The 26109-nt window shown below is 38.7% G+C and overlaps 1 protein-coding gene and 1 long non-coding RNA gene across 2 annotated transcripts; one reads left to right on the forward strand and one right to left on the reverse strand.

Annotated features, from left to right (window-relative positions):
• Positions 1-1689: 1689 nt before the first annotated feature.
• On the reverse strand, positions 1690-20554 carry C6H4orf17 (chromosome 6 C4orf17 homolog). The gene is made up of 8 exons (XM_027543998.1): positions 20288-20554; positions 18656-18856; positions 15998-16062; positions 10197-10340; positions 7582-7663; positions 5780-5969; positions 4721-4764; positions 1690-2062 (listed from the first exon to the last, which is right to left on the reverse strand). Exons 1-8 carry the CDS (start codon positions 20412-20414, stop codon positions 1866-1868), a joined length of 1050 nt encoding a protein of 349 aa, XP_027399799.1. The 5' UTR covers positions 20415-20554; the 3' UTR covers positions 1690-1865.
• LOC113894101 lies at positions 3633-11548 on the forward strand. The gene is made up of 2 exons (XR_003511469.1): positions 3633-5541; positions 10215-11548. It is a non-coding gene; the product is annotated as an uncharacterized LOC113894101 (long non-coding RNA).
• Positions 20555-26109: the final 5555 nt, after the last annotated feature.

Genomic DNA, 26109 nt, shown 5'->3' on the forward strand with positions numbered 1-26109 from the left:
CCCTGTCCATCACCAACTCCCAGAATTTACTCAAACTCATGTCCATTGAGTCAGTGATTCCATCCAACCATCTCATCCTCTCTCATCCCCTTCTCCTCCTGCCCTCAATCTTTCCCAGCATCAGGGTCTTTTCAAATGAGTCAGCAATTTGCATCAGGTGGCCAAAGTATTGGAGTTTCAGCTTCAACATCAGTCCTTCCAGTGAACACCCAGGACTGATCTCCTATAGGATGGACTGGTTGGATCTTCTTGCAGTCCAAGGGACTCTCAAGAGTCTTCTCCAATACCACAGTTCAAAAGCATCAATTCTTCAGTGCTCAGCTTTCTTTATAGTCCAACTATCACATCCATACATGAACACTGAAAAAACCATAGCCTTGACTTAGACGGACCTTTGTTGGCAAAGTAATGTCTCTGGTTTTTAATACGCTGTCTGCTACTGCTGCTGCTAAGTCGCTTCAGTCATGGCCGACTCTGTGCAACCCCGTAGACGGCAGCCCACAAGGCTCCCCCATCCCTGGGATTCTCCAGGCAAGAACACCGAAGTGGGTTGCCATTTCCTTCTCCAATGCATGAAAGTGGAAAGTGAAAACTGAAAGTGAAGTCGCTCAGTCGTGTCCAACTCTTAGCGACCCCACCTACTGCAGCCTACCAGGCCCCTCCGTCCATGGGATTTTCCAGGCAAGAGTACTGGAGTGGGGTGCCATTGCCTTCTCCGATTATGCCATCTAGGTTGGTCATAACTTTCCTTCCAAGGAGTAAGTGTCTTTTAATTTCATGGCTGCAATCACCATCTGCAGTGATTTTGGCACTGTTTCCACCACTGTTTCCCCATCTATTTGCCATGAAGTGATGGGTCCAGATGCCATGATCTTAGTTTTCTGAATGTTGAGTTTTAAGCCAATGTTTTCACTCTCCTCTTTCACTTTCATCAAGAGGCTCTTTAGTTCTTCTCTTTCTGCCATAAGGATGGTGTCATCTGCATATCTGAGGTTATTCATATTTCTCCCAGCAATCTTGATTCCAGCTTGTGCTTCATCCAGCCCAGCGTTTCTCATGACGTACTCTGCATATATATGTATTCATGCATATACAAGCAGGGTGACAATATACAGCCTTGACATACTCCTTTTCCTATTTGGAACAAGTCAGTTGTTCCATGTCCAGTTCTGACTATTGCTTCCTGACCTACATACAGATTTCTCAAGAGGCAGGTCAGCATGGCCCTAGAGTGGTTTATTTTAGAAATACCAAAAGTTCAATATTAGGAAACGTTGTTAATATCATTCACAATTTGCAGTGAATAGAAAGGAACTAGCAGCAGTAGTTCCTTTCTGACTCATAAGTTAGACTATTAGAAAAAGGCTCACCTCCTCACAAAAAGAAAAATTATTCCTAACTTATGACATTTGTTACAAATGTTTAACAAATGGTTTTTTCAATAGTCTATATTATTGAACACAGTACATTGCGAGAAGTAGCTCAGATGTTAAAATTCAGTTTGTTTATTATTGTTGATTTTCTATCAGAGTTTGGGGTAGTGTTGAATTTAAATTGCCTGAATTCTGATTATGGATGATTTTTCTAGTATCAGAGTCCAATACTTATGTATTAATAGTAGCCCAAGACTAGAAATGTAGTATATAAATAAACATTTCTTTTATGCAAGGTACTAATTAACTACAAATAGAAATTTTTCCATTAATATTTATTTAGTAGCTTTATATACAGTTGCTTTGAGATTTACATGTACCACCATATAGAGGAGCTGTTGATTCCTCCATACCAAAAATGTGTTTTTCATAATTGATGTCATAACAAAGTGAAACTCGTGTTTCTGAAAGGTTTAGCCCAGTCTACCATTTCTACCTTCGGTATGTTACAGGATAAAATGCTCTTTGGGCAGAGAGATTGTATCCTTGTTGTATACTCCTTGCTGACACTGGCTTTGTTGATGTGCTCTCCTGAGTTTTAGGCCTGGGAAGAGATTTTGGCTTGCTGAAATATTCTGCAACAGGTATTTTCGTCTGATTTCTTCTTATAAACAATGGAGGCTTGCCCTCTGAAATAGAAAAAGTCTCAATAAGACCATAATTGAGACATCCAAATATAGTAACTTCTGTCATGTCTTAGTAGCAAATGACATACAAAAAAAAAAAAAAACTGTATGAAGTTTAGGTGGTTCAGATATACCCAAATTTCATAAAGATTATTTATTCTCATCTTTATTACCACCTGCTCATCTTTAATGGGAGAAGGCAATGGCACCCCACTCCAGTACTCTTGCCTGGAAAACCCCATGGACGGAGGAGCCTAGTAGGCTGCAGTCCATGGGGTTGCTAGGAGTCACAGACGACTGAGCAACTTCACTTTCACTTTTCACTTTCATGCATTGGAAAAGGAAATGGCAACCCACTCCAGTGTTCTTGCCTGGAGAATCCCAGGGACGGGAGAGCATGGTGGGCTGCTGTCTCTGGGGTTGCACAGAGTCGGACATGACTGAAGCGACTTAGCAGCAGCAGCAGCATCTTTAATGAGCTATTTGTACTACAACATGCAGGATATGTTCTTTCAGTTAGAATCAAACATCATTTTGGTAGGAACCATTTAGAGCTGGTGATGGGCAAAGAATGGGGCCAGTGAGAGAAAGGTGAAGTATCTACAGTCCTGACAGACAAAAAAGCAAAGCAGACAAGCAGGTTAAAACAACTGCACTGATAAGACCTTCCCAAGGCCTGCATTGGCTACATCCAAGCAGAAAGAAGGATTTGGGGAGACAATGAATACCAGATCGGGAAAGGAGTACATCAAGGCTGTATATTGTCACCTTGCTTATTTAACTTATATGCAGAGTACATCATGAGAAATGCTGGATTGGATGAAGCACAAGCTGGAATCAAGATTGCTGGGAGAAATATCAATAACCTCAGATATGCAGATGACACCACCCTTATGGCAGACAGCGAAGAAGAATTAAAGAGCCTCTTGATGAAAGTGAAAGAGGAGAGTGAAAACGTTGGCTTAAAACTCAACATTCAGAAAACTAAGATCATGGCATCTGGACCCATCACTTCATGGCAAATAGATGGGGAAACAGTGTCAGACTTTATTTTGGGGGGCTCCAAAATCACTGCAGATGGTGATTGCAGCCATGAAATTAAAAGACACTTATTCCTTGGAAGGAAAGTTAGGACCAACCTAAACAGCTTATTAAAAAGCAGAGACATTATTTTGCCAACAAAGGTCCGTCTCATCAAAGCTATGTTTTTTCCGTAGTCACGTATGGATGGATATGAGAGTTGGAGAATAAAGAAAGCTGAGGACCGAAGAATTGATGGTTTTGAACTGTGGTGTTGGAGAAGACTCTTGAGAGTCCGTTGGACCGCAAGGAGATCCAACTAGTCCATCCTAGAGGAAATCACTCCTGAATATTCATTGGAAGTACTGAAGCTGAAACTCCAATACTTTGGCCACCTGATGTGAAGAGCTGACTCATTTGAAAAGACCATGGTGCTGGGAAAGATTGAAGGTGAGAGGAGAAGGGGACGACATAGGATGAGATGGTTGGATGGCATCACCATCAATGGACATGAGTTTGGGTAAATGCCAGGATTTGGTGATGGACAGGGAGGCCTGGCGTGCTGCGGTTCATGGGGTTGCAAAGAGTCAGACACGACTGAGCGACTGAACTGAATACCTATACCAAAGGCCAAGGGGTATGATTTGGGGGGTTGTATATAAGTATCTAGACACGGTAAAATATATTTGTGACCTACAGATAAGACATGAATAATAGATGTCATCACTGTCAGGATTTTATGGTCCTAGGGTAAAGAATTTGTTAGGAGGAGTCAGATACAATAGACCATCCTTGGAGTGTCAGAGTAAGGGAATGTTTTCTAATTTCTAAACTAGTCTTATTATTGCCTCATATTAGCAAATAGCACTTCTTTTGGGTTTGATTAACCCCAACAGAAACCGCTGGGGTTTAGAGTGACCTCATGGATCTCTTAATCGATTGCTGTATCATTCCTGATGTAAGAAGGACTTGTAAGACAATTTGAGGCTTGTAAACATGCTTCATAGTGGCTGCTCTGTAGTCACTGTTGCTGTTTGTTTTAAAGCTAGGAGTTGGCGGAACCCACAGGGATATTTCATTTGGGCTGTTTTGGACCAAACCAGGGCTTTCCACAATTCTTGATAAGTCTTGTTCCCAATTGCAGGCTGGGGCTTGACTTCTGACAGGGACACAAAGCTGCTGCTCTACTGCTACTGTATTCAAGCTGTGTCTCAGGCATATGTTGTGGCTGATTGCCAAAATGTTACTGTTTTCTCAGGCTGACTTTGTTTCAAGTGAAAATCATTTAGTTCAATGACAGTTAAGCTGTGAAAAACCCAAACTGATACCACTGTTTTTTTTGTTAGGTCAGTGCAGGTCTTTTCCGGTTACTGGATTGAAATGACCAGACCTAGAGTTCCTGCTGTCTTGCTTCTCAAATAGTGTGAGGAGCCACTTTGCCTTTCAAAACAAAGTCAAAAATAGGTCAGATTTACCTCTACGAGAAATTCAGCAGATGCTGTCCCTTAAGAGTAGCTGTAAATCACTATTGCATTATACTCCCTTTAAAACCATAGATCCGTAATACCTGTGTCTCCAACTAGTTAGATACTTACTGGTTTCCTTATATCAATTCAGTAATTATCACAAACTGTACTTAACCTTTCAGTACTTCCTTATTTTCTTCAGATCCTTGACTTGACACTCTAAATCAATTGGAGAAACAAAATGAAATTCACAGATACAAATATTTTCTATAGACCGAACCATCATCATCACACTAAGAAATGTATGTTTCTTAAATAAACATCTCTTTTTTGATGCAGATAGCATTAAATGTACTTTCTGATGAAAAATTCTTCTGACTTGGAGTAAACATATGAACAGTACATCAGATATTTCTCACTAGGGTAGAGGAATTGACCCTATCTCCCAGTCTCCAATTGTATGTAAACTTCAAGGTGGCAACTGTTTGCAATGTAAAATTCTCCTCCATCTTAATGCTTTTTAAAGTGACATATTACTTGTTTTGAATATTTATTTTCTCCAAATTTAAGATTTACCCAACTTTTGCTTTTAAAGCAAAATGATTTTCTCTCCCAGCTTAAACAACATCTTACCATATTCTTTCACTATGATGTTACACATAAGTATGTATTTTCTTCTGTCATTAAAATTACAAGGCTTGAGAAAAGTTTCTGCTGAAATAATTCCTAATTCCCTTAATAGTTATTTTTCCCTCTGGTAGCCCCCAGGCATATGTCAGGGGAAGTTAGGTTAAGCAATATATTTTAATCCTGCATTGTTCTAGACAGAAAGAAAAAGTGATACCTATATGATATGCATTCTTGAAAAGTATACAGTAACAATGAAGTTTTGGTTTTCTTTATTGCTTCTGTTTTTCAGTAAACTGAGAACCACACTACATTTTCTTAGATTTCTGGGTGGCTCCTCTGAGTGGAAAGGGAACTTTTCTCAAAAAGGTAGGTTGTTGAGTAAGGAAGACATGGCCTCTGCCAACATGCTCTAAATAGTAGAATTTAGAATGATTTCTTTCATTTTCATAAATGTAATATGAAAAAACAAGTACATTGTTGTCATTTACTGAATAAGGAGGATACTTAAAACTTCAGCAGTTTTAGTGTTTTGAAAGATAACCAAAAGGGAATTTAAAGTCTTTATGAGCCACATGCTCCATAACTGGCCATCAAGCCTGATTACCTCCTCTGTTGATGTCCTTCCTTAGAACTGATTAGCACCTTTGATTTTGCTGATGAATTTGAGGGTGACTTGACTTTGGGTGGCCTCCCAGTCTCTGCTGCTGGTTCAGCTGAGGTGTTTCTTCTGAGACGAGTTAACAAGTTTATCTCAGCCAGTTCAGCATGAATCAAAGCTGAGACCCACTCCTTTTCTGATTTAAAAAAGAGAGGGGTCATGAAGGTTGTACTTATCATGTTGGCTAGAAACACAGGATTAGTTCTTTCACCCAGCACTCCAGTGTGAAAGGTAGCCTGTTTTCTGGGTAAGCACCTTTGTGTGAGTTAACGTTTGTGTAGAAAAGGTGGTTCACATCAACCTAGTTTCTCTCCACCTGTGATATGACAGACTACTCAGAATAGTTAACTCACGGGGGTACTTGTCCCTGAGTGGCAGTAGAATAGATTTTAAATATTGAGTACAGAATCCAGCCTTACAGGCCACTGCCAGATAAAAACAAAGATACCTATAAAAAATACTAAGTACAGGAGGAGCTCATGAAAATTAAAACTAATATTTTAAATAAGTTATAAGCATCTCTGAAAAGATACATATCAAAGCATTACTAAAATGGTGTCTGTGATAATTTTATTTTTCTTCTTTTTTTTGGACTGGCTCACCTTTTTTTTTTTTTTTAACTTTACAATATTCTATTCGTTTTGCCATATATCAACATGAATCCGCCACAGGTATACACGTGTTCCCCATCCTGAACCCTCCTCCCTCCCCGTACCGTCCCTCTGGGTCGTCCCAGTGCCCCAGCCCCAAGCATCCAGTATTGTGCATCGAATCTGGACTGGCAACTTGTTTCATATATGATATTATACATGTTTCAATGCCATTCTCCCAAATCATCCCACCCTCTCCCTCTCCCACAGAGTCCAAAGGACTGTTCTATACATTACCTTTTTTTTTTTTTTGCCCAACATTAAGCACTCATTATTTGTATAAATTTTTTAAAGTTATATTCTTAAAAAGGAAAAATAAAAAATAAAAACTCCTTACCCCCAAATACTTCTCAGTTGCCTGCCAAGTAATCTTGAATTCCTGAGGTAAGGTATTCCAAATGCCTTTAATTCCATTTAAAATTATTAATCTGTCTGTAACACATGGGTATCTCCCAACTCTGATTACTACAGTGATTTTCAAAGGGTGCTCCCCGGACCAGGCTTATCAGGATCACTTGGGAACTTGTTAGAAACGCGTATTCTCAGGCCCCACCCACCTCAGAAGTTTTGCCTCAATCAGTCAGATAACCAGCTAGGTTTGAGGATAGCTGCTCTGTGTTATTTATGGTTTTCCCACTTGGGACTGGCATATATTTTTCATGGAACGAAACAAAAAGAGCCTAAAGGAGGCTGGGAGATGACTGACTTGATTGTTTTGGTGAGGAACTGGCAGAGGTGTTAGAATCTGGAACTTGGAAGGGTGTGCTCCTGCCATCCACATTGAAGAGGGGAAACAGGCTGTGTGGAGGGCTCCCAGTAGGCCAGAGATATGCTCAGGGAGAGCATGGGTGCATGGGCTCACGAGGAGAAGCACAAACCAGCTCTGGACACAAGTGTTTCACATCACCCACAGAAGTTCAGTTTGGGGCATGACCAGCTTGTGTGCAGTTGCATATACAGGACTCTGATACTGAACACTAGGGAAATAAAATTGCAGCATTATCTTTGCAAATCCAAGGTAGAAAACTTCAGACATTGGCACATTTCCTAGTTTCTGGCCATAAATTGAGCTCAGTATTCACAAATACATAATCTCACCTTTTGAACTTGCATGGAGCAGCCACTGTAGAACTTCTGCCAGAGAATCAGTGCGTAAAATGTTACACAGCTTTTCCAGAATCTGACAAAGAATATTAGGGTTACATAGTGAGCAGTTTATAAGGTTTCCTTTACTGTCTCCACAATCTTGTCGTCCCAAATGTAACTCTGTACACAGTATTCAAGTCAACTGGGATTTTAACTTGGAAGCCAGATTTCAAATAGGAAAAAAAACATCTTCAGTACAAATACAGTTGACTCTTGAGCGAGGCAAGGTTAGTCTATTGCCAACCCTCCAGGCAGTCAAAAATCCAACTATAACTTAGAGTCAGCCCTCTGTATAGGTGGCTCCCCCATATTCTAAATTCCACATCCATGGATGCAACCAACCATGGATCATGTAGCACTGTCATATTTACTACTGAAAAAAATCCACGTATAAGTGGACCTACGCAGTTCAAACTGCAAAGGGTCAACTGCAATAGTTTAGGTTAAGCCATGCGGTTTTCTCTTGTTTTGTCTCTTCAGTACCAACATCTTATGGAGGAGTGATTCACTTTTCTTCTCTTTGGGAACTGATCTTTCCTACTGCATCATGGGATTCTCTGGTCACAGAACTGCCCCATCAGTTTTGCTCCTCTCTGTAGTGAGTGAACCTAGCTGGATTCATCATTGTTCCTCAGGCCCCAGAACACAGTGATTGGCCCAATCAGATAGGAATATAATTCTCTTTAGTCAATCAGAATCCTTCATTGACTTCTTTTTCATTTGGCAGCTAACTGCTGTGTTGGTGATAGAGGAAATAATAAAAATGGACTACCAGATCAGATCAGATCAGTCGCTCAGTCGTGTCCGACTCTTTGCAACCCCATGAATCGCAGCACGCCAGGCCTCCCTGTCCATCACCAACTCCCAGAGTTCACCCAGACTCACGTCCATCGAGTCAGTGATGCCATCCAGCCATCTCATCCTCTGTCATCCCCTTCTCCTGCCCCCAATCCCTCCCAGCATCAGAGTCTTTTCCAATGAGTCAACTCTTGGCATGAGGTGGCCAAAGTACTGGAGTTTATTAAAAGTTCAAAATATTAAGCACATGTAATATTTCCAGATTTACCCTAAATTGTATCTGCTTTTGGAATTTAGACATACCTGAAATTTAAACCTGTCTCCTGAACATCAGTCCATCTGTGGCCATAGACATACTATAGGTAATTTGAACCCCAAATACCTAAAACTCCACCCATCTTTTTTATTTATAAAACTTGCTCCAAACTTGCTGTCCCTTCTGGTTCCCCATCTCAGTGGACAGCACCTGCATATGTTTAATGTATGTCCAAGCAAGACCCTGGGATTCACCCTAGATGACTCCCTTGTCCTTTTCTGTCACACTGCCAAACAAGTTCAGTAAATTCTTGTAAATATGTCTCAAGTCTCCATTTCTCTTTATCCCCACAGCCTTGCTTGACACAGTGTAAACCATCAATTCTTGCTTGAGCTACTGAAACATATTTTTTCCTAGACTTTTTGCCTGAAAACTTTTATTAAAATACTATTAATTCAACAGATATCAATATTTGTGTCTATCATTGATTTAGGTGCTGGAAATACAGAATTTAAAGGGCAGAAAAATCTGCTGTCCTGTATTCAGCTTTGTTTTATTAAGATTCCTGTCCTTGATGCCTTATCCTGGAAGAAAACAAATTAAATTTGTTTCTAATTTCATGGCAAATCAATGGAAATGGCAAAAGTAGAAGAATAGCCCTGTGGTATTTTCCAGGCCACTCTGCTTCTCACGGTTTTGTCATCAATATAGTGATTGCACATCACCCCTGGCTGCTTCTAACTCATAGGTCATTTACTGATCAGCTCTCAAAGAATGTAATTAATCATTTCAGTGAAAGAAAATAGAAGATGTCTTCCTCAGAACTCTGCTTTCTCTTCATTTTTATTCTGGAAAGCAGTTATAAGTGGTGATAAATAAAGTGGGTGATTTTGATCTACTGAAATTTGATTTTAGGATTTGAGAGTGTAGATCTAGATTAGCCACAAATGTGGGTCAGAGCCCCCTATTCTTTTACTAAGGTGTGACCTTTCTGGTGTCTCAGCTGTATCCTTAGTGTGTTCACCAAGGTCTCTTCACTCTAGCAGATCACAACTCCAGTATCTTTAAGCAGCACATTCCCTCCCATTAGCTGTCTTCTGCCAAGTCTCAGACTCCCATCCTGTGCAGGTGCAGTCTATATTGGGCTAAAGACTCAGGCAATCTTGTACAGATTTCTGAAGCTCATTCTCTGCACAGGTACTTCTTCAGTATCTTAATTTGCAAATTCCAGCCACTTCAGCATCTCCAAATTCTAAACTCTTTTTTCTCTAACTAATGAAGCTTTTACTCCCTTTTTGGCCTCCACTTCTCTGTGCCGTGATTTAGGAATGTGTCCCAGGAAGAAATCTGCAAGTAAAAAACGAGAGCAGGCCTTGGATTTCAGGCTGAGTAGTTTTAACTCAATTCAGTTGTCAATAGGAACCATTAAAGAGTTTTAAGGATGCTAGTGATGTGATTTTTTTGTACATTCATGGTGTTCCCAAGTTATGGATTGAATAAACCTGCCTCTTACTTTGATTTCCTGATCCAGATAGTTTGGTATGCAGATGGTGTTCTCTTTGATGGCAGTCTTGGTACTCGTCACCTCTGAAGAAGAAGAACTAGCAGTAGAGCATGACTTTGGAGTCAGTGGTGGATTTTTTACCTTCATTTCATCCTAAATCATAGGTATAATATAATCAATATGCATATGCATCCACTTATATTTTCTATGAAAATTGAATGTAAAATGAATGAGAAATGTAACTGAGACACATACATGAAAGTAAGAAGAGGTTAGTTTTAATCCTCCCTTAAAAAGCTCATTATCAAATATTTACATTTGAAGATGGAACAAATTAATGATATGTTATTTACTTTTTATAAAACCATTTTAAACCCTTGGTTTAAAAGATAATTCTACAATGTTTAATGTGTAACCATCATTTATCCTGCTGCTTCTGGTAACAGCCAACTCACGACACATGAGATTTTCTATTGAGATTGTTCTTTTATGACTGGAGAAAGTCAGCCAAGAGTTTTTATGCTCTCTGTGAAGAAACTACATGGTATGAGCCACTGCTTCCTGGCTCTGCTAAATGACAGCTGAGAGCTGGAGAATTGGAGGAGTAAACACAGGTACTTCCCTTGGTTAGTTGGAAAAGGAGATAGAAAGGCTATTTTTTTGTTCTGGGAGGTGAATATACTGTTTGCAGTCTTTTTAAAAAAAACTGTATTGTCTATTCCAAGAGAGGCTTTTTCATCTTCAGAAGAAAGTAATACATAAAGGTATACAGAAGCTGGTAGCTGAATGTGTCAGCTAGGGACTGCAGTGATTACAATCTCTAAAGCAGTATTCAGTTGATGTTTAATGAAAATAAGGGCTTCCCAGGTGGCTCAGTGGTAAAGAATCCGTCTGCCAAGCAGGAGACATGGATTTGATCCCTAAGTTGGGAAGATCCCCTGGAGAAGGAAATGGCAATGCATTCCAGTATTCTTGCCTGGGAAATCCCATGGACAGAGGAACCTGGTGGGCTACAGTCCAAGGGGTCACAAAAGAGTTGGACATGATTGAGCAAGTAAACAACAACACAAGAGAAAATAAAGCTGTATTGTATATACATATTGTAAATGCACTCTTCTGTTAAGGTTTATTATACAGACTTATTGTTTAGGGGAATAGCAATATTATATATGTATGTATGTATATATATACACACACATTTACATAATGTATATATATGTGTATGTGCATGTATATATTTATGTTCAACCCTGCACTGAACACAGCTAAAATGGTAGATTAAAATACTTTTTAAGTTTAAACTGTTGCATGAATAACTTAGGAATTAATGGGTCAAAAAATAAAATAGAAATGAGACACTTGAGGTGTAGGGTGTACAGTAGTCATTTTTTTGCTGAGATCATTGTCTTATTCCAGAAAATGAAAACTTTCCTTTTGACAGTCTTAAAGTTCCTGAAAGACGGGACCCAAATAAAGGCCAACAAAGATATACACCTTCAAGGTCAAAGTGACCTAGAAATGCAAAGTCCTTGAAGAAATATAGCCTTAGATCAAGGCTTGAACTTGGGTAAATTGGTCGAGGCTGGTAGGGCCTCAGGGTTCCTACAGAAGCAAACACCAGTTCTCTGGAAGAAAATGCATTTATCATGATCTTCAGATTCCTATAAATGATTTTTCATAAATAATGTCTAATAATTAAATCATGAGTCAAAGAAGAAATTATAATGTGAATTAGAAAAAGGACTTGTCATCAAAATGGCTCCTTCTTACAAAAACACCAGAATCACAACTAACTGCCAAACAACCATCAAAAAAGAAAAAAAAAATGTAGGGTGTACCAAAAAAAACACCCTATACACAAAGATAAAGAAGAAACCACAACAAGACTGTAGGAGGGACACATGCGTAAAATCAAATCTCATATGCACAAGGTGGATGATCCACAAACTGAAAAATAGTTATACCACAGAAGTTCTCCACAGGAGTGAAAGTCATGAGCCCCACGTCACGCTTCCCAGCCTGGGGGTCTGACAACAGTACGAGAAGGCTCCAGAGAATCTGGCTTGGAAGGCCAGTGGTATTTGATTGCAAAAATTCCACAGGACTGGGGGAAAAAGACAATCTACTCTTGGAGGGTACATACAAGGTCTAGTGTGCGCCGGGACCCAGGGAAAAAAGCAATAACTGATAGAAAAAGGAGACAACTTAGAAGGGTGGGATTGTGTGTGGAGGGGAGAGGGGCTCGATGGGAGGAAGGGTTAGGAGGGTGAGGACATTATACTTATAGCTGATTCATGTTGTTTTACAGCAGAAAATAACAACATTGTAAAGGAGTTATACTCCAGTTAAACAGTAAATTTAAAAAATAAAAACCATAATGTGATGGAAAAAAGAAAATCAGTAAGGTTATCAAAGACTTGAGCGACATTATTAACCAACTTGACCTAATTGATATTTACATAGCACTCTCCCAAGAACCAACATTCTTTTTATAGACATTCTTTTTATAGACAATGTTCAAGAGTGAACTTCTTTTTATAGACATATGGAAAATTTATCAAGGTTGGACATACTCTGGACCATATAACATCTCAATAAATAAAAAGTTTCAAAGTAAAGGGTGTTCTCTGACCATAATGGAGTTAAATTGGAAATCAATCATATAAAGATAACTTTAAAATCCCCAAATATTTGGAAATTAATGTAATTTTAAGTAACTCATGAGACAAGAGGTTTAAAAGAAAGTAGGTAGTATGTTGAGCAGAATGAAAAGGAAAACTCAGCAAGTAAAATTTGGAGGATGCAGCCAAAGCAGTGTTTGTAGAAAAATTATAGTAATATAGGAAAGTGAAAGTGGAGAGGGAAAAAGTTGGCTTAAAGCTCAACATTCAGAAAACTAAGATCATGGCATCTGGTCCCATCACTTCATGGGAAATAGATGGGGAAACAGTGTCAGACTTTATTTTTTGGGGCTCCAAAATCATTGCAGATGGTGACTGCAGCCATGAAATTAAAAGACGCTTACTCCTTGGAAGAAAAGTTATGACCAACCTAGATAGCATATTGAAAAGCAGAGACATTACTTTGCCAACAAAGGTCTGTCTAGTCAAGGCTATGGTTTTTCTAGTGGTCATGTATGGATGTGAGAGTTGGACTGTGAAGAAAACTGAGCGCCGAAGAATTGATGCTTTTTGAACTGTGGTGTTGGAGAAGATCCTTGAGAGTCCCTTGGACTGCAAGGAGATCCAACCAGTCCATTCTGAAGGAGATCAGCCCTGGGATTTCTTTGGAAGGAATGATGCTAAAGCTGAAACTCCGGTACTTTGGCCACTTCATGTGAAGAGTTGACTCATTGGAAAAGACTCTGATGCTGGGAGGGATTGGGGGCAGGAGGAGAAGGGGACAACAGAGGATGATATGGCTGGATGGCATCGCTGACTCGATGGACGTGTCTCAGTGAACTCCGGGAGTTGGTGATGGACAGGGGGGCCTGGCGTGCTGCGATTCATGGGGTCACAAAGAGTCGGACACGACTGAGCGACTGAACTGAACTGATGCCTATATTAGAAAGGGAAAATGTCTCAATTCAACACATAAGTTTTCATCTTATATAAAGACATGAACCAAAGTCAGTGAAATAGAAACAAAAAATAGAGATCATCAATGAAATGAAATGCTGATTCTTTAATAATAAAACTAATAAACCTCTAGGAGCATCAGGAAAAAAAAAAGACAAGTTACATACCGATACCAAGAGTGAGAGACAGAACATCTGCAGATTATATAATATTTTAAAGGATATTTTATGAATGACTTCTTATCAGTAAATTCAACAACTTTGATGAAATGGACACATTTTTTGAAAAACATAACCAAAATCTTGATTTCAAGAAAACTCCAGGTTCAGATGGTTTCACTGCAGAATTCTACTAAACTTTTAAACAAAAAATAATACTAATTATACATAAAATTTCCTAGACTATTAAAAAGGAGTTTCCAACTGATTTTATAAACCCATTTACCAAAACCGGGAAAGACATTCATTACCAATAAACTACAAATATCCCTTATGCACATAGACACAAAAATGCTAACCACTGTTTTATGAAATTAAATATATAAAAAGAATAATACATCATAATCAAGTGGAGTTTTCCCTCAGCAGTGCAGTCTAGTTTAACATTTGGTTAACCAATGCAATTCACCATTATTAACAGACTAAAAAATAAAAATCACATGATCATTTCAAATACATGCTGAAAAAGCATTTGGCAAAATCCTACCCCCATTTCTGATAAAAACTCTCAGAACACTAGAAACTGCTTCAGCCATGTAAAGGGCACCTCTGGATAAAGTAAACCAATACCACAATGGCAAAAGTCTGAATGTTTTCCCCCTGTGATTAGGTACAAGGCAAGAATGTCTGCTGTCCTCACTTAAATTCAGCATTGTACTAGAGGTTAGCCATTGCAGTAAGGCACAAGAAGCAAATAAACAGCATGTGAGTTTGAAACCATAGGAAAAAGATTTTTAATTTGGGATTTATAAAAATTGTACATTTTGATTCTTCAAAAGACACTAATACCTAAAAAAACAGTAAGCCTCAATTGGAAGAAAACATTTGCTAAATGTATGTGTGACAAAAGAATTGTATCTAGAATATATAACAAATGTTTAAAACTTCATGATAAAAAGACCAACACCCCAATTGAAAAAACTGACAAAATATTTGAACATATACTTTATGTAAAAAAAATACATGGATGGCAAGTAAAAACATGAAAACATGTCATTGGACAAATGTAAATTAAGACCACAGTGAGATACCATTGCACACCCACTAGATTGGCCAAATAAAATATTGGTCATATTAAGTTTTAACAGGATATGCAGGAAAGAAAACCATTATATATAACTGGTGAGAATGTAAAATCCTATAATCACTTTGGAAACTTTGGCAGTTTCTTAAAAATTTAAACATACATGTGCTGTAAGACCTGGCCTCCCTGGTGGTTCAGACAGTAAGGAATCTGCCTGCAATGCAGGAGACCCAGGTTTGATCCCTGGGTTGGGAAGATCCCCTGGAGGAGGAAATGGCAGTCCACTCCAGTATTCTTGCCTGGAGAATCCTGTGGACAGAGGAGCCTGGCAGGCTACAGTCCATGGGGTTGCAAAGAGTTAGACACGACTGAATGGCTAACACACACACTACTGTAAGACCCAGTCATTCCACTCTTACTTATGTACCCAAGAGAAAAGAAAATATATATCCATACAAAGATTTGTACACAAATGTTCATATCAGCTTTGTTAAAAACTGGAAACAACGTAAGTCCATCAACAGGTGAACATATAAACAAATTGTGAGATACCAATATAATTGAATACTACTAGCAATAAAAAAAGGAATGATACGCATAACAAGATGAATGAGTCTTAAACATGCTGAGTTAAAGAAACCAGATTTTTTAAAAGATCACTGTAAATTTCATTTACCTAAAATCCTAAAAAATGCATGGTAATCTTTAGTGACAGCAGATAAATGTTTGCCTGTGGGAGGGCCAGGGTCATGAGAAAATTTCGGGAAGTCTTTATTCTCTTGATTTCAGTCTGTGAATAAGTATGTCAAAATTCATCAATCTGAACTCTTTAAAAATGTACATTTTATATCATGTTAATTATACTTAAAGCTGTAGGAAAAAAAAATATTGTGAAAAACTCTTTTCCAGAAAGATATATATGTGAAGAGAAGGAGAGGAAATGATAGAAGTCAAAACCAAATAGGTAGCTATAAATAGTTGATTCTTTACCTTTTTAATTACTAAGGGATTATCACTGGAAGTTTTGAAGCACTCCTTGACTTTTCGACAGGGCTCTGAAATGACAGGAAAAATATATTTATTTAGATCAAACTGAAAAATAATTTCTACCACATGATACATCCATCACTTGCTGAAATGGATGAGAGTACATCTGAATTTCAATTAAAGTCAACCCAGGTATCTGTTTATAAATACTAGAAAACCTGCAGGTAGAATTGTACTTTAACAACATAATAAAAGTGTATTTATAAAATGAATTCTATGCCCATGAAGAAGCGATAAAGAAATACTACAAGAACTTTCTTGATCTGGGTAAACTGGTTCTTAAAAAGTATGTATTTCAGTATAAGACATGTTTTCTTTGTTTTCTGTCCATATGACTGTCACTTTCTCTTAACTAAAGAGATTACATGTGTACTCTTTGCCCTGTAGACAAAAAGAGATGTGTGTTGAGTTATAATTACATTCTTTATTCTATGTACTTCATCTGTCTTGCAACCCTGCCAATTTCACATAGCCATCTAATTAAATTACCCTTAATTACACTTAAATATTTGCTTAATTTCCTTTTGCATTCATTTAAATATACATTCTGTGTGATGCTGTTTCCCGCCCCCCCCACTGAAGCCATAGTTAACAAAACAATTTTTTAAAAGCTGAAAAGATTTTGTGCATATACACAGTAGTAACTGAATTCATTAGTTCTAGCTGAGGAAAGATTTTTTTTTTTTTAATATAAAGTTACCTCTCTCCAAGTAGTGAGAAGGAAGTTATGGATAGTGATTCTGCTTAGTGTCCACTTGTGGGAAACAGAAACCTCTCATCTATTTTAAGCAAAAATGTAAATAATACATAGAATTTAGCTGTTTATAATATTACAGTTGGAGCAGTGAACTCTTTATATAGATTTTTCTTAATTGGTGGAAAATTGCTTTACAACATTGTGTTGGTTTCTGCTGTACAACAATGTGAATTGTCACATATATACATAAATTATCACATATATAAAAATTATATATATCCCCTTTTATATAAATATATATATCCCCTGTATAGTCACAACAGCATGAATTGTCATTAATATAAATACATTATTATATATTAATATATAAATTATCATATATGTATATCCCCTTCCTGTTGAGCCTCCCTCCCCTCCACTCTCCCCACCCCTCTAGGTCATCACAAAGCACCAGGCTGGGCTCCCTGTGTTATATAGCAACTTCTCACTATCTTACACATGATAGTGTATATATGTCAGTGCTAGTAGAGAATAGACTTATGGACACAGTGGGAGAAGGTGAGAGTGAACTCTGTCTTGATCTTCACAAATCACTTCAAGAACAATACCATGTGCCTGACCCACCAGGGCAGGCACAGCCTTTATCACAATTGGAGGAAGGAAACTCGGGAGGCCATGGCCATGTCAACTGCTGTCACAATATCCATGAGGCTAAATCTTAGGCATTGGATCACTGTTGCAATCAGAAGATCACCACATTGGCTGACTTTGCCTTTTAACACTCATAAATCCAGCATCTGAACACTGAGATGCTGTCTTAGGAAAGCTCCATGTCTCCAGCCACACTTGATAGCAGACAGCAGCTAAAAAGATGACTTTAGCCCTACGTCTGCAGTATAAGTCTTACCAGATGGCAACTCCTCATTCTCATCAAGGGACTCTTGCAAAAGTAATTTGTAGGTTTCTAGGTTCTACAATACAAGAAGGGACACTAGAAAGATGGTCGAATAAGTGGGTTTTAATTCTTCATTGCTGGTGAAAAGGATGAAATGAATTAACTCATGTGAAGACTCTAGAATGGAATCTATTCGTCTTACTGTTACCTTTTAGAAGATATATGTGTTTTACCACATTATGCCAAAATAATTTTCATGTGCCCTGAAAGTGTTAGTAATAGTTTGTAATTATAAAGGACAGAGGGAAAAGTACTGGATATAATTTCTACCATCTAGAACTCCCTGTACGACATAATGATTTGATATATGTATATTGTAAAATGATTATTGCATATTTTTTCTTGTAATGAGAAATTTAAAAATCTACTGTGTTAACTTTCAAATATATGATATAGTATTACTAACTACAGTCATCATGCTGTACTTTTGAGTAATCACTTTAAATTTAACTTAATAAGCATGAATTAATTGAATTAAATGTTTGCTAAAGATCAGGTTCTGTTTCAGGACCTGGGAGAATAGTAAAACTGGGCCCTGACTTTAAGGAGGTGACCATCCAGTGAGGAAAAGGTAAACATGACATTCTATCCTCACTGCATTTCCCTGATGCAGTTTTGGTCTGGAGTAGTTTCTCTACCAATGTTGGCTAACATTCATTTTTGGTCTCTCTCAGGTACTTTTGTAGGGCTTAGAGACTAGAACCATGCCAAATTTGGCTTGGGCACAATTAATAATAATGATCTTTTTAAATCATATTTATTAACAGTATTGAACTGAATTGAGATTAGATGAGTGGAAATTTTTATAATGAATAACTATTTCACAGTGGGAAAATGTCATGACTATTTGAAAATGACTACAGCTATGTGAGCAATTATATAGATATTTTCCCTCCTGAGAGTTGGCAGGAAGCCTCAGAAAAGATTTCATGAATTGGGAGGGACTCACCAGAATGAGGCCGTGGGGGCACTTTGACCCCATTAAGGGCTGGCGAGACAGGGCTCTCCGTGGCCACAGCACTGGGTGGGTAGCTGCATCTGGCATATGGTATCTCATCTTTCTGTGAGTGGTGGGACTGGCCAACACCCCACAATGTTCTAAATGAGTTCTCATCATCATTCACATTACAGATTGGAATGTTATTCAAACCTAAGTGAGTACAGATAAGAAGAACAAACCACCAGGTTAGGTTTTTGGCAGGTTTTCTTTGAATTCCCAACAATTTTCAAACTAGATATTATAAAATGTATGTAAAGATGTCAGACTTCAGATTTTATGAACCAGTGCTGGGTGGACAATCTTTAAAAGTCTGTGTAGCAAATTATGTTCACAACACATCCCTTCTTAAAATGTCCTGCCATCTTGTTAGCTTTGAGAACCAAGGCCCACATCTTTGGTCTTTGGTCTGGGAGTTAAGTGGAGTAGATTTACTGCTATCCCAGACAGACCTCTCATTTCCCATGTCTTAATAATGACTAAGAGGGACTATGTTAGCCCTCTTTAGGAATATCAGATTTAGATTTTTGAAAGCATCTAGAATGTCTCAACGTAACAAGGCCCCATAAAAGACACATTGGCTCTTCTGTGCTGGCAAAAGAGAGAGTCATTAGAGTGAGGAACAGGAGGCAGGACAAGGTAAGTTGTGTGGGAAGGAAGGAAGGAAAACCTAGAAAAAAAGGAACCTCCTTCCTCAGAGCCTTCTGGGTTCATTCATTCTCCTAAAACAGCTATTTGCTTTTGGCTCATATTGAATTATATCCAGGCCCTCTTTTTAGTATCAATGCCATGTTATATAAAACTGGGCAGCTTAGGAAGCATATGTGTGCAGGACACAGCTCTGTTAATAAGTGAATTATTAGAGACAGATGGCTGCTTTGTTTCCCAAGAAATTGCACAAGAAGCTTCTGGATAATGTTTTGCAGTGAGAATTAGTAAATTTGACTAGGATTATGGTATATACTAAAAAGAGAAAATGGCCAAGGACTTACCTGTGAAGGGATTCCAACATTTACTGCAGAATTAAAAAAACAAAAAACAAAAAAACAGAAACTACAGGAATAGAGGAAAAAATTCAGGAGTGTACAGTATGACCAAAACTAAAATTTCAAAATGATAAAGAAAGAGAGGGAAAGGTGGAGAGAGGGAGGAAAGGGGGAAAGGGAGAAAGAGGAGAAAAAAGAAAGGATTGAGAGAGAATGAAAGACTGAATGACATGCATGGTTCTCCAGGCTGGTATTTAACATGTAGATGTTAACACGACTGTACAGGTTGTCAAAAATTGAGATACTTTCATACCACTGCGTCAGTTGCTGCCCTGAGCTTCCTGAGTGGCCCCTTTGGCACCTCTCCAGGTCCCTTTCCTATCAACCAAGTAATCCAGGGGTAAGTGCCTGCACAGGGGTTGTCTGCAGGCCTCTTCTGTCCTGGCTCCAGTGCTGGCATCTGGTCCCAACAGTCAGTGCCTGTGCCTCACCAGTGGTTCGGTGTTTTGAATAACACCCCTGTGTTTACCGACTGGAATCATCAAGTAGTCCGAATATAGAGGAGAGAGAGACATTCTAGGACTCTGAATTACCTCACCTTTGATGTGGCAGACCCTTCTGGGATGAGGAGTGTGCCTGACTAGAAAACAGCTTCCATTTCTAGCTGAAATATGGCTGCCTTTGCTCTCAAACTGAGGAGCAGACATCGGGGATTTGAGGCTCATGTTCACAGAGTGTTGGTTTCCTCCTCTCCACTCTTGCCACAAAAGGTCTTGGAGTGTACCTTGTTAACCTCACTTCCAGAGGTGCTCAGACCCTGAAATCACAGCATGACAATTGTTTAGACAAGGGGTTCTAGACATTTTCTTGCACATCAAACGTTTCTCCATCATCTTTGTTTGCCCTGAGTTGTCTCTTATGTCAGAAGAAAGACATTAAGAATGTTACTTGTTAATGTGAGGCTAATTTTACTTTAAGACCAAATTTTTGTAAACATTAAAATCAAGATAGACATAAGCGGAACAGATAAAAATTTTTCCCTGCAAAAATTGAAGCACTTGTGAGAAACATAAAACATCACCAACATAAAATATATGACATGATTATCAATCAATTTTGATGTAATAAAATGTTAACTTTAAAATAAAACAGCCACAAATGTGCTTTACATTCTGTTTACTGTAAATGAGGACTTTTCATATTGTACTCTTAAGAAAACCAGCATCTTAAATTTGTATCTTCTGAGAGGATGGTAAAACTTGAAGGAGAAAAAAAATCCCATAGCAAAAGAATGATATTACATCTACAGATAATAAACTGGAGAGTTTTGGACATGTTATTTGCTGTATTCGGTAATTAATGATTTTTCTTCAACCACTCAACAGTTGTTTATTAGACCCAGTGTCATAGGCCTAAGATGTAAAAGATAAATAGCCCACTTAAAAACTGGGCAAAAGATCTGAACACCTCATCAAAGAAGATTCTGTCCATGGGATTCTCCAGGCAAGGATACTGGAGTGGGTTGCCATTCCTTTCTTCAGGGGTCTTCCCGACCTGGGGATCAAACCTAGGTCTCCCTCATTGCATGCAGATTCTTTACCATCTGACCCACCAGGAAAGCCCATCAAAGAAGATTATCAGATGGCAAATAAGCATTCATATGAAAAGATACTCAACATCATTTGTCATTAGAGAATTGCAAATTAAAACAATATGATACTGCTACACCTGTTAAAAATGGCTAGAATCCAAAACATTGACAACACCAAATGCTGATGAGGATGTAGAGCAACAGGAATGCCCATTCACCATTGATGGGAATGCAAAATGATACAGCCACTTTAGACAACAGTTTAGAAGTTTCTTACAAAGCTAAATATAGTCTTATCACAGGATCTAGCAATCGCTTTCCAAGTTTACTCAAAGAGAGTTGAAAACACATCCACACAGAAACCTACAAATAATGTTTATTCATAATTGCCAAAAATTGGAAGTAATCAAGGTGTCCTTCAGTAGGAATGGGTAAACAAAATGTGTATCTCCATACATTGGAATACTGTTCAGTGCTAAAAAGAAATGAGTTTTCAAGCCCTGAAAAGACATGTTTAAGGAAACTTAAACAGGCTTCCCAGGTAGCTCAGTTGGTAAAGAATCCACCTATAATGCAGGAGACCCTGGTTCAATTTCTGGGTTGGGAAGTTCCCCAGGAGAAGAGATAACCTACCAACTCCAGTATTCTTTCCTGGAGAATCCCCATGGACAGAGAAGCCTGGTGGACTATGGTTCATGGAGTCTCAGAGAGTTGGACACGACTGACAACTGAGCGACTGATCTGATTTGAGCTACTAAGCACAGCACAGCAAGCACATATTACTAAGTGAGATCAATTTGAAAATGCTACATACTGTGTAATTTTAAATATGTTACATTCCAGAAAAAGGATAACTAGAGATTATAAAAAAGATCAGCAGTTCCCAAGGGTTCCAGAGGGGAAGTGGAGGAGTAATGAATAGGTAGAGCATAGGGGATCTGGGAGGCAGTGAAACCTCTATACTGTTCAATACCATGAAAATGGATACATGACATTATGCATTTTGTCAAAACCCACAGAACTATACAACAGAGAGTGAACTGTAATGTAAACTATAGACTTTAGTTAATAATGTATAGTATTGGTTCATCAGTTGTAACAAATGTACCACACTACTGCAAGATTAATAATAGGAGAAGCTGGGCAGAGGGATATGGAACTCCCTGTACTTTCTGCTCAGTTTTTCCATAAGCTTAAAAACCGCTCTAAAAATATTAGCAATTGAAAAACAACTACCTCACTAGAGCTTCCCTGGTGGATCAGTCGGTAAAGAATCTGCCTGCAGTGCAGGAGACCCAAGAGGTGCAGGTTCAATCCCTGAGTCAGGAAGGTTCCCTGAAGAAGGAAAAGGCAACCCACTCCAGTACGCTTGCCTGGAGATTCCCATGGACAGAGGAGCCTGGTAGGCTACAGGCCATAGGGTCGCTCACAGTCAGACACGACTTAGTGACTAAACCACCACCACCTCAAACTAGCAACATTTTGTTGTTATTAATAATGGCCCACATCTTACTCTCCTTCCTATTGCCTATATTGATTTCAGCACTTTTAATTGATAATTCATTGCTCAGTGATTTTAACAGATAGCTTTCAAGTCCATTAATTGGCTTGAAATAATATTTATCTATTAAAGATTTCTCTTTATAACAAGAATTGATTTTGGACTGTAACTTTTTAAGACACAAATCTAGAAGAAATGAAACGATCATTCATTCTCATAAAGGGTGGATTTTTTTCCTCTCAAAACAAGAGAAAAAATAGAACATATTACTAAAGTAAGGAATTAATAGAAGTAGAGACAAGGAAATATATAACTTACTTACTCATAAGTATTATCTTTATTAGAGAAACAGAAATCTCACTGATTTTGTAAGGAAGTAACTAAAAGTTTCCCTAAACCAGTATTAGAGAAATCCATCAATGGAAAACACATATATATGATGGATGGATTCAGTAGACTAAATCAACTTTAGTTACTTCTACAAATTTTCCATGGATTATTTACTAGGGACCAAACTCCTAGGTTGGGAAGATCTGCTGGAGAAGGGATAGGCTACCCACTCCAGTATTCTTGGGCTTCCCTTGTGGCTCAGCTGGTAAAGAATCTGCCTGCAATGCAGGAAACCTGGGTTTGATCCCTGGGTTGGGAAGATCCCATGGAGAAGGGAAAAGCTACCCACTCCAGTATTCTGGCCTGGAGAATTCCATGGACTGTATAGTCCATGGGGTCGCAGAGAGTCAGACACAACTGAGTGACTTTCACTTTGAAATACAGTCATATGATAAATAGTAGACATATTTTAAAAGCCAAAAAAGTTTAAAAAACAACACAAGGGGGGAAAAACACACTTTCTAGTAGTCTAGCTTCATAGGTATTTACTATATAATAGACAGTAGGAGTTGTCAGCCTCTTTCCCCACCGTGCTACACATGACGGTAATGTTCACATGGAAGACGCATTCCCATCACATGTTCAGATTTTAAAGAGCATATCCCCAAATGGTGAGAAGCAGAATACTAAAAACATGTTTTAGTCACCTAACTGTGGGTGTCAGTAACTGCTGCTCAGCAGAGCTATATAAATAGGCTCAAACTCCAAGCTTTCCACTCAGGTAAGAACAGGACATTGCAACTAAATGCCAGTGATAGTGTTAGAAAACTTACCCTTCTTTATATTAATCCCTTTTTAAAACTAAACAATTTGCAAATGTGAACATTTAAACTATTCTTACTAAATATCTTGGGTCTTGCCTGACTCAGTTCAGTTCAGTTGCTTCGCTCAGTCATGTCTGACTCTTTGTGACCCCATGGACTGCAGCATGCCAGGCCTCCCTGTCCATCACCAACTCCTGGAAGTTACTCAAACTCATGTCCATTGAGTAGGTGATGCCATCCAACCATCTTATCCTCTGTCGTCCCCTTCTCCTCCTACCTTCAATCTTTCCCAGCATCAGGCAGGGTCTTTTCAAATGGGTCAATTCTTTGCATCAGGTGGCCAAAGTACTGGAGTTTCAGCTTCAACATCACTCCTTCCAATGAATATTCAGGACTGATTTCCTTTAGGATGGGCTGATTGGATCTCCTTGCAGTCCAAGGGACTCTTCAAGAGTCTTCTCCAACACCACAGTTCAAAAGCATGAATTCTTCAGCACTCAGCTTTCTTTATAGTCCAACTCTCACATCCATACATGACTACTGAAAAAGCCATAGCCTTGACTAGACAGAACTTTGTTGTCAAAGTATGTCTCTGCTTTAATATGCTGTCTAGGTTGGTCATAACTTTCCTTCCAAGGAGTAAGCGTCTTTTAATTTCATGGCTGCAGTCACCATCTGCAGTGATTTTGGAGCCCAAAAAAAACAAAGTCTGTCACAGTTTCCACAGTTTCCCCATCTATTTGCCATAAAGTGACGGGACCAGATGCCATGATCTTAGTTTTCTGAATGCTGAGCTTTAGGCCAACTTTTTCACTCTTCTCTTTCACTTTCATCAAGAGATTCTTTAGTTCTTCTTCACTTTCTGCCATCAGAGTGGTGTCATCTGCATATCAGAGGTTATTGGTATTTCTCCCAGCAATCTTGATTCCAGCTTGTGTTTCATATAGCCTAGCATTTCTCATGATGTACTCTGCATGTAAGTTAAATAAGCAGGGTGACAATATATAGCCTTGACATACTCCTTTCCCGACTTGGAACCAGTCTGTTGTTCCATGTCCAGTTCTAACTATTGCTTCTTGACCTGCATACAGATTTCTCAAGATGCAGGTAAGATGGTATGCTATCCCCATATCTTTAAGAATTTTCCACAGTTTGTTGTGGTCCACACAGTAAAAGGGTTTGGCATAGTCAATAAAGCAGAAGTAGATGTTTTTCTGGAACTCTTGCTTTTTTGATGATCCAGCAGATGTTGGCAATTTGATCTCTGATTCCTCTGCCTTTTCTAAAACCAGCTTGAACATCTGGAAGTTCACGGTTAACATACTGTTGAAGTCTGGCTTGGAGAATTTTGAGCATTACTTTATTGGTGTGTGCTGGTCAGGAAGCAACAGTTAGAACTGGACATGGAACAACAGACTGGTTCCAAACAGGAAGAGGAATACATCAAGGCTGTATATTGTCACCCTGCTTATTTAACTTATATGCAGAGTACATCATGAGAAACGCTGGGCTGGAAGAAGCACAAGCTGGAATCAAGATTGCTGGGAGAAATATCAATGACCTCAGATATGCAGATGACACCACTCTGATGGCAGAAAGTGAAGAGGAACTAAAAAGCCTCTTGATGAAAGTGAAAGAGGAGAGTGAAAAAGTTGGCTTAAAGCTCAACATTCAGAAAATGAAGATCATGGCATGTGGTCCCATCACTTCATGGCAAATAGATGGGGAAACAGTGGAAACAGTGGCAGACTTTATTTTTCTGGGCTCCAAAATCACTGCAGATGGTGATTGCAGCCATGAAATTAAAAGACGCTTACTCCTTGGAAGGAAAGTTATGACCAACCTTGACAGCATATTTAAAAGCAGAGACATTACTTTGCCAACAAAGGTCCATCTAGTCAAGGCTACGGTTTTTCCAGTAGTCATGTGTGGATGTGAGAGTTGGACTGTGAAGAAAGCTGAGTGCTGAAGAATAGATGCTTTTGAACTGTGGTGTTGGAGAAGACTCTTGAGAGTCCCTTGGATTGCAAGGAGATCCAACCAGTCCATCCTAAAGGAGATCAGTCCTGGGTGTTTATTGGAAGGACTGATGTTGAAGCTGAAACTCTGATACTTTGGCCACTTCATGTGAAGAGTTGACTCATTGGAAAAGACCCTGATGCTGGGAAGGATCG

The sequence above is a fragment of the Bos indicus x Bos taurus genome, chromosome 6 (assembly GCF_003369695.1).
Source record: "Bos indicus x Bos taurus breed Angus x Brahman F1 hybrid chromosome 6, Bos_hybrid_MaternalHap_v2.0, whole genome shotgun sequence".
NCBI classification, from domain to species: domain Eukaryota; kingdom Metazoa; phylum Chordata; class Mammalia; order Artiodactyla; family Bovidae; genus Bos; species Bos indicus x Bos taurus.

Bases quoted from the DNA above. Each gene is read 5' to 3' on its own strand.
- C6H4orf17 (XM_027543998.1), bottom strand. From the start codon at position 20,414: ATGAGCCTCAAATCCCCGATGTCTGCTCCTCAGTTTGAGAGCAAAGGC. The intron at 16,063-18,655 runs GTGAGTCCCTCC...CTGTCATTTCAG, and splicing joins GCCCCCACGGCCTCATTCTG to AGCCCTGTCGAAAAGTCAAG. The intron at 2,063-4,720 runs GTTAAGTACAGT...TTTCTATTTCAG, and splicing joins AAATAAGGAAGTACTGAAAG to AGGGCAAGCCTCCATTGTTT.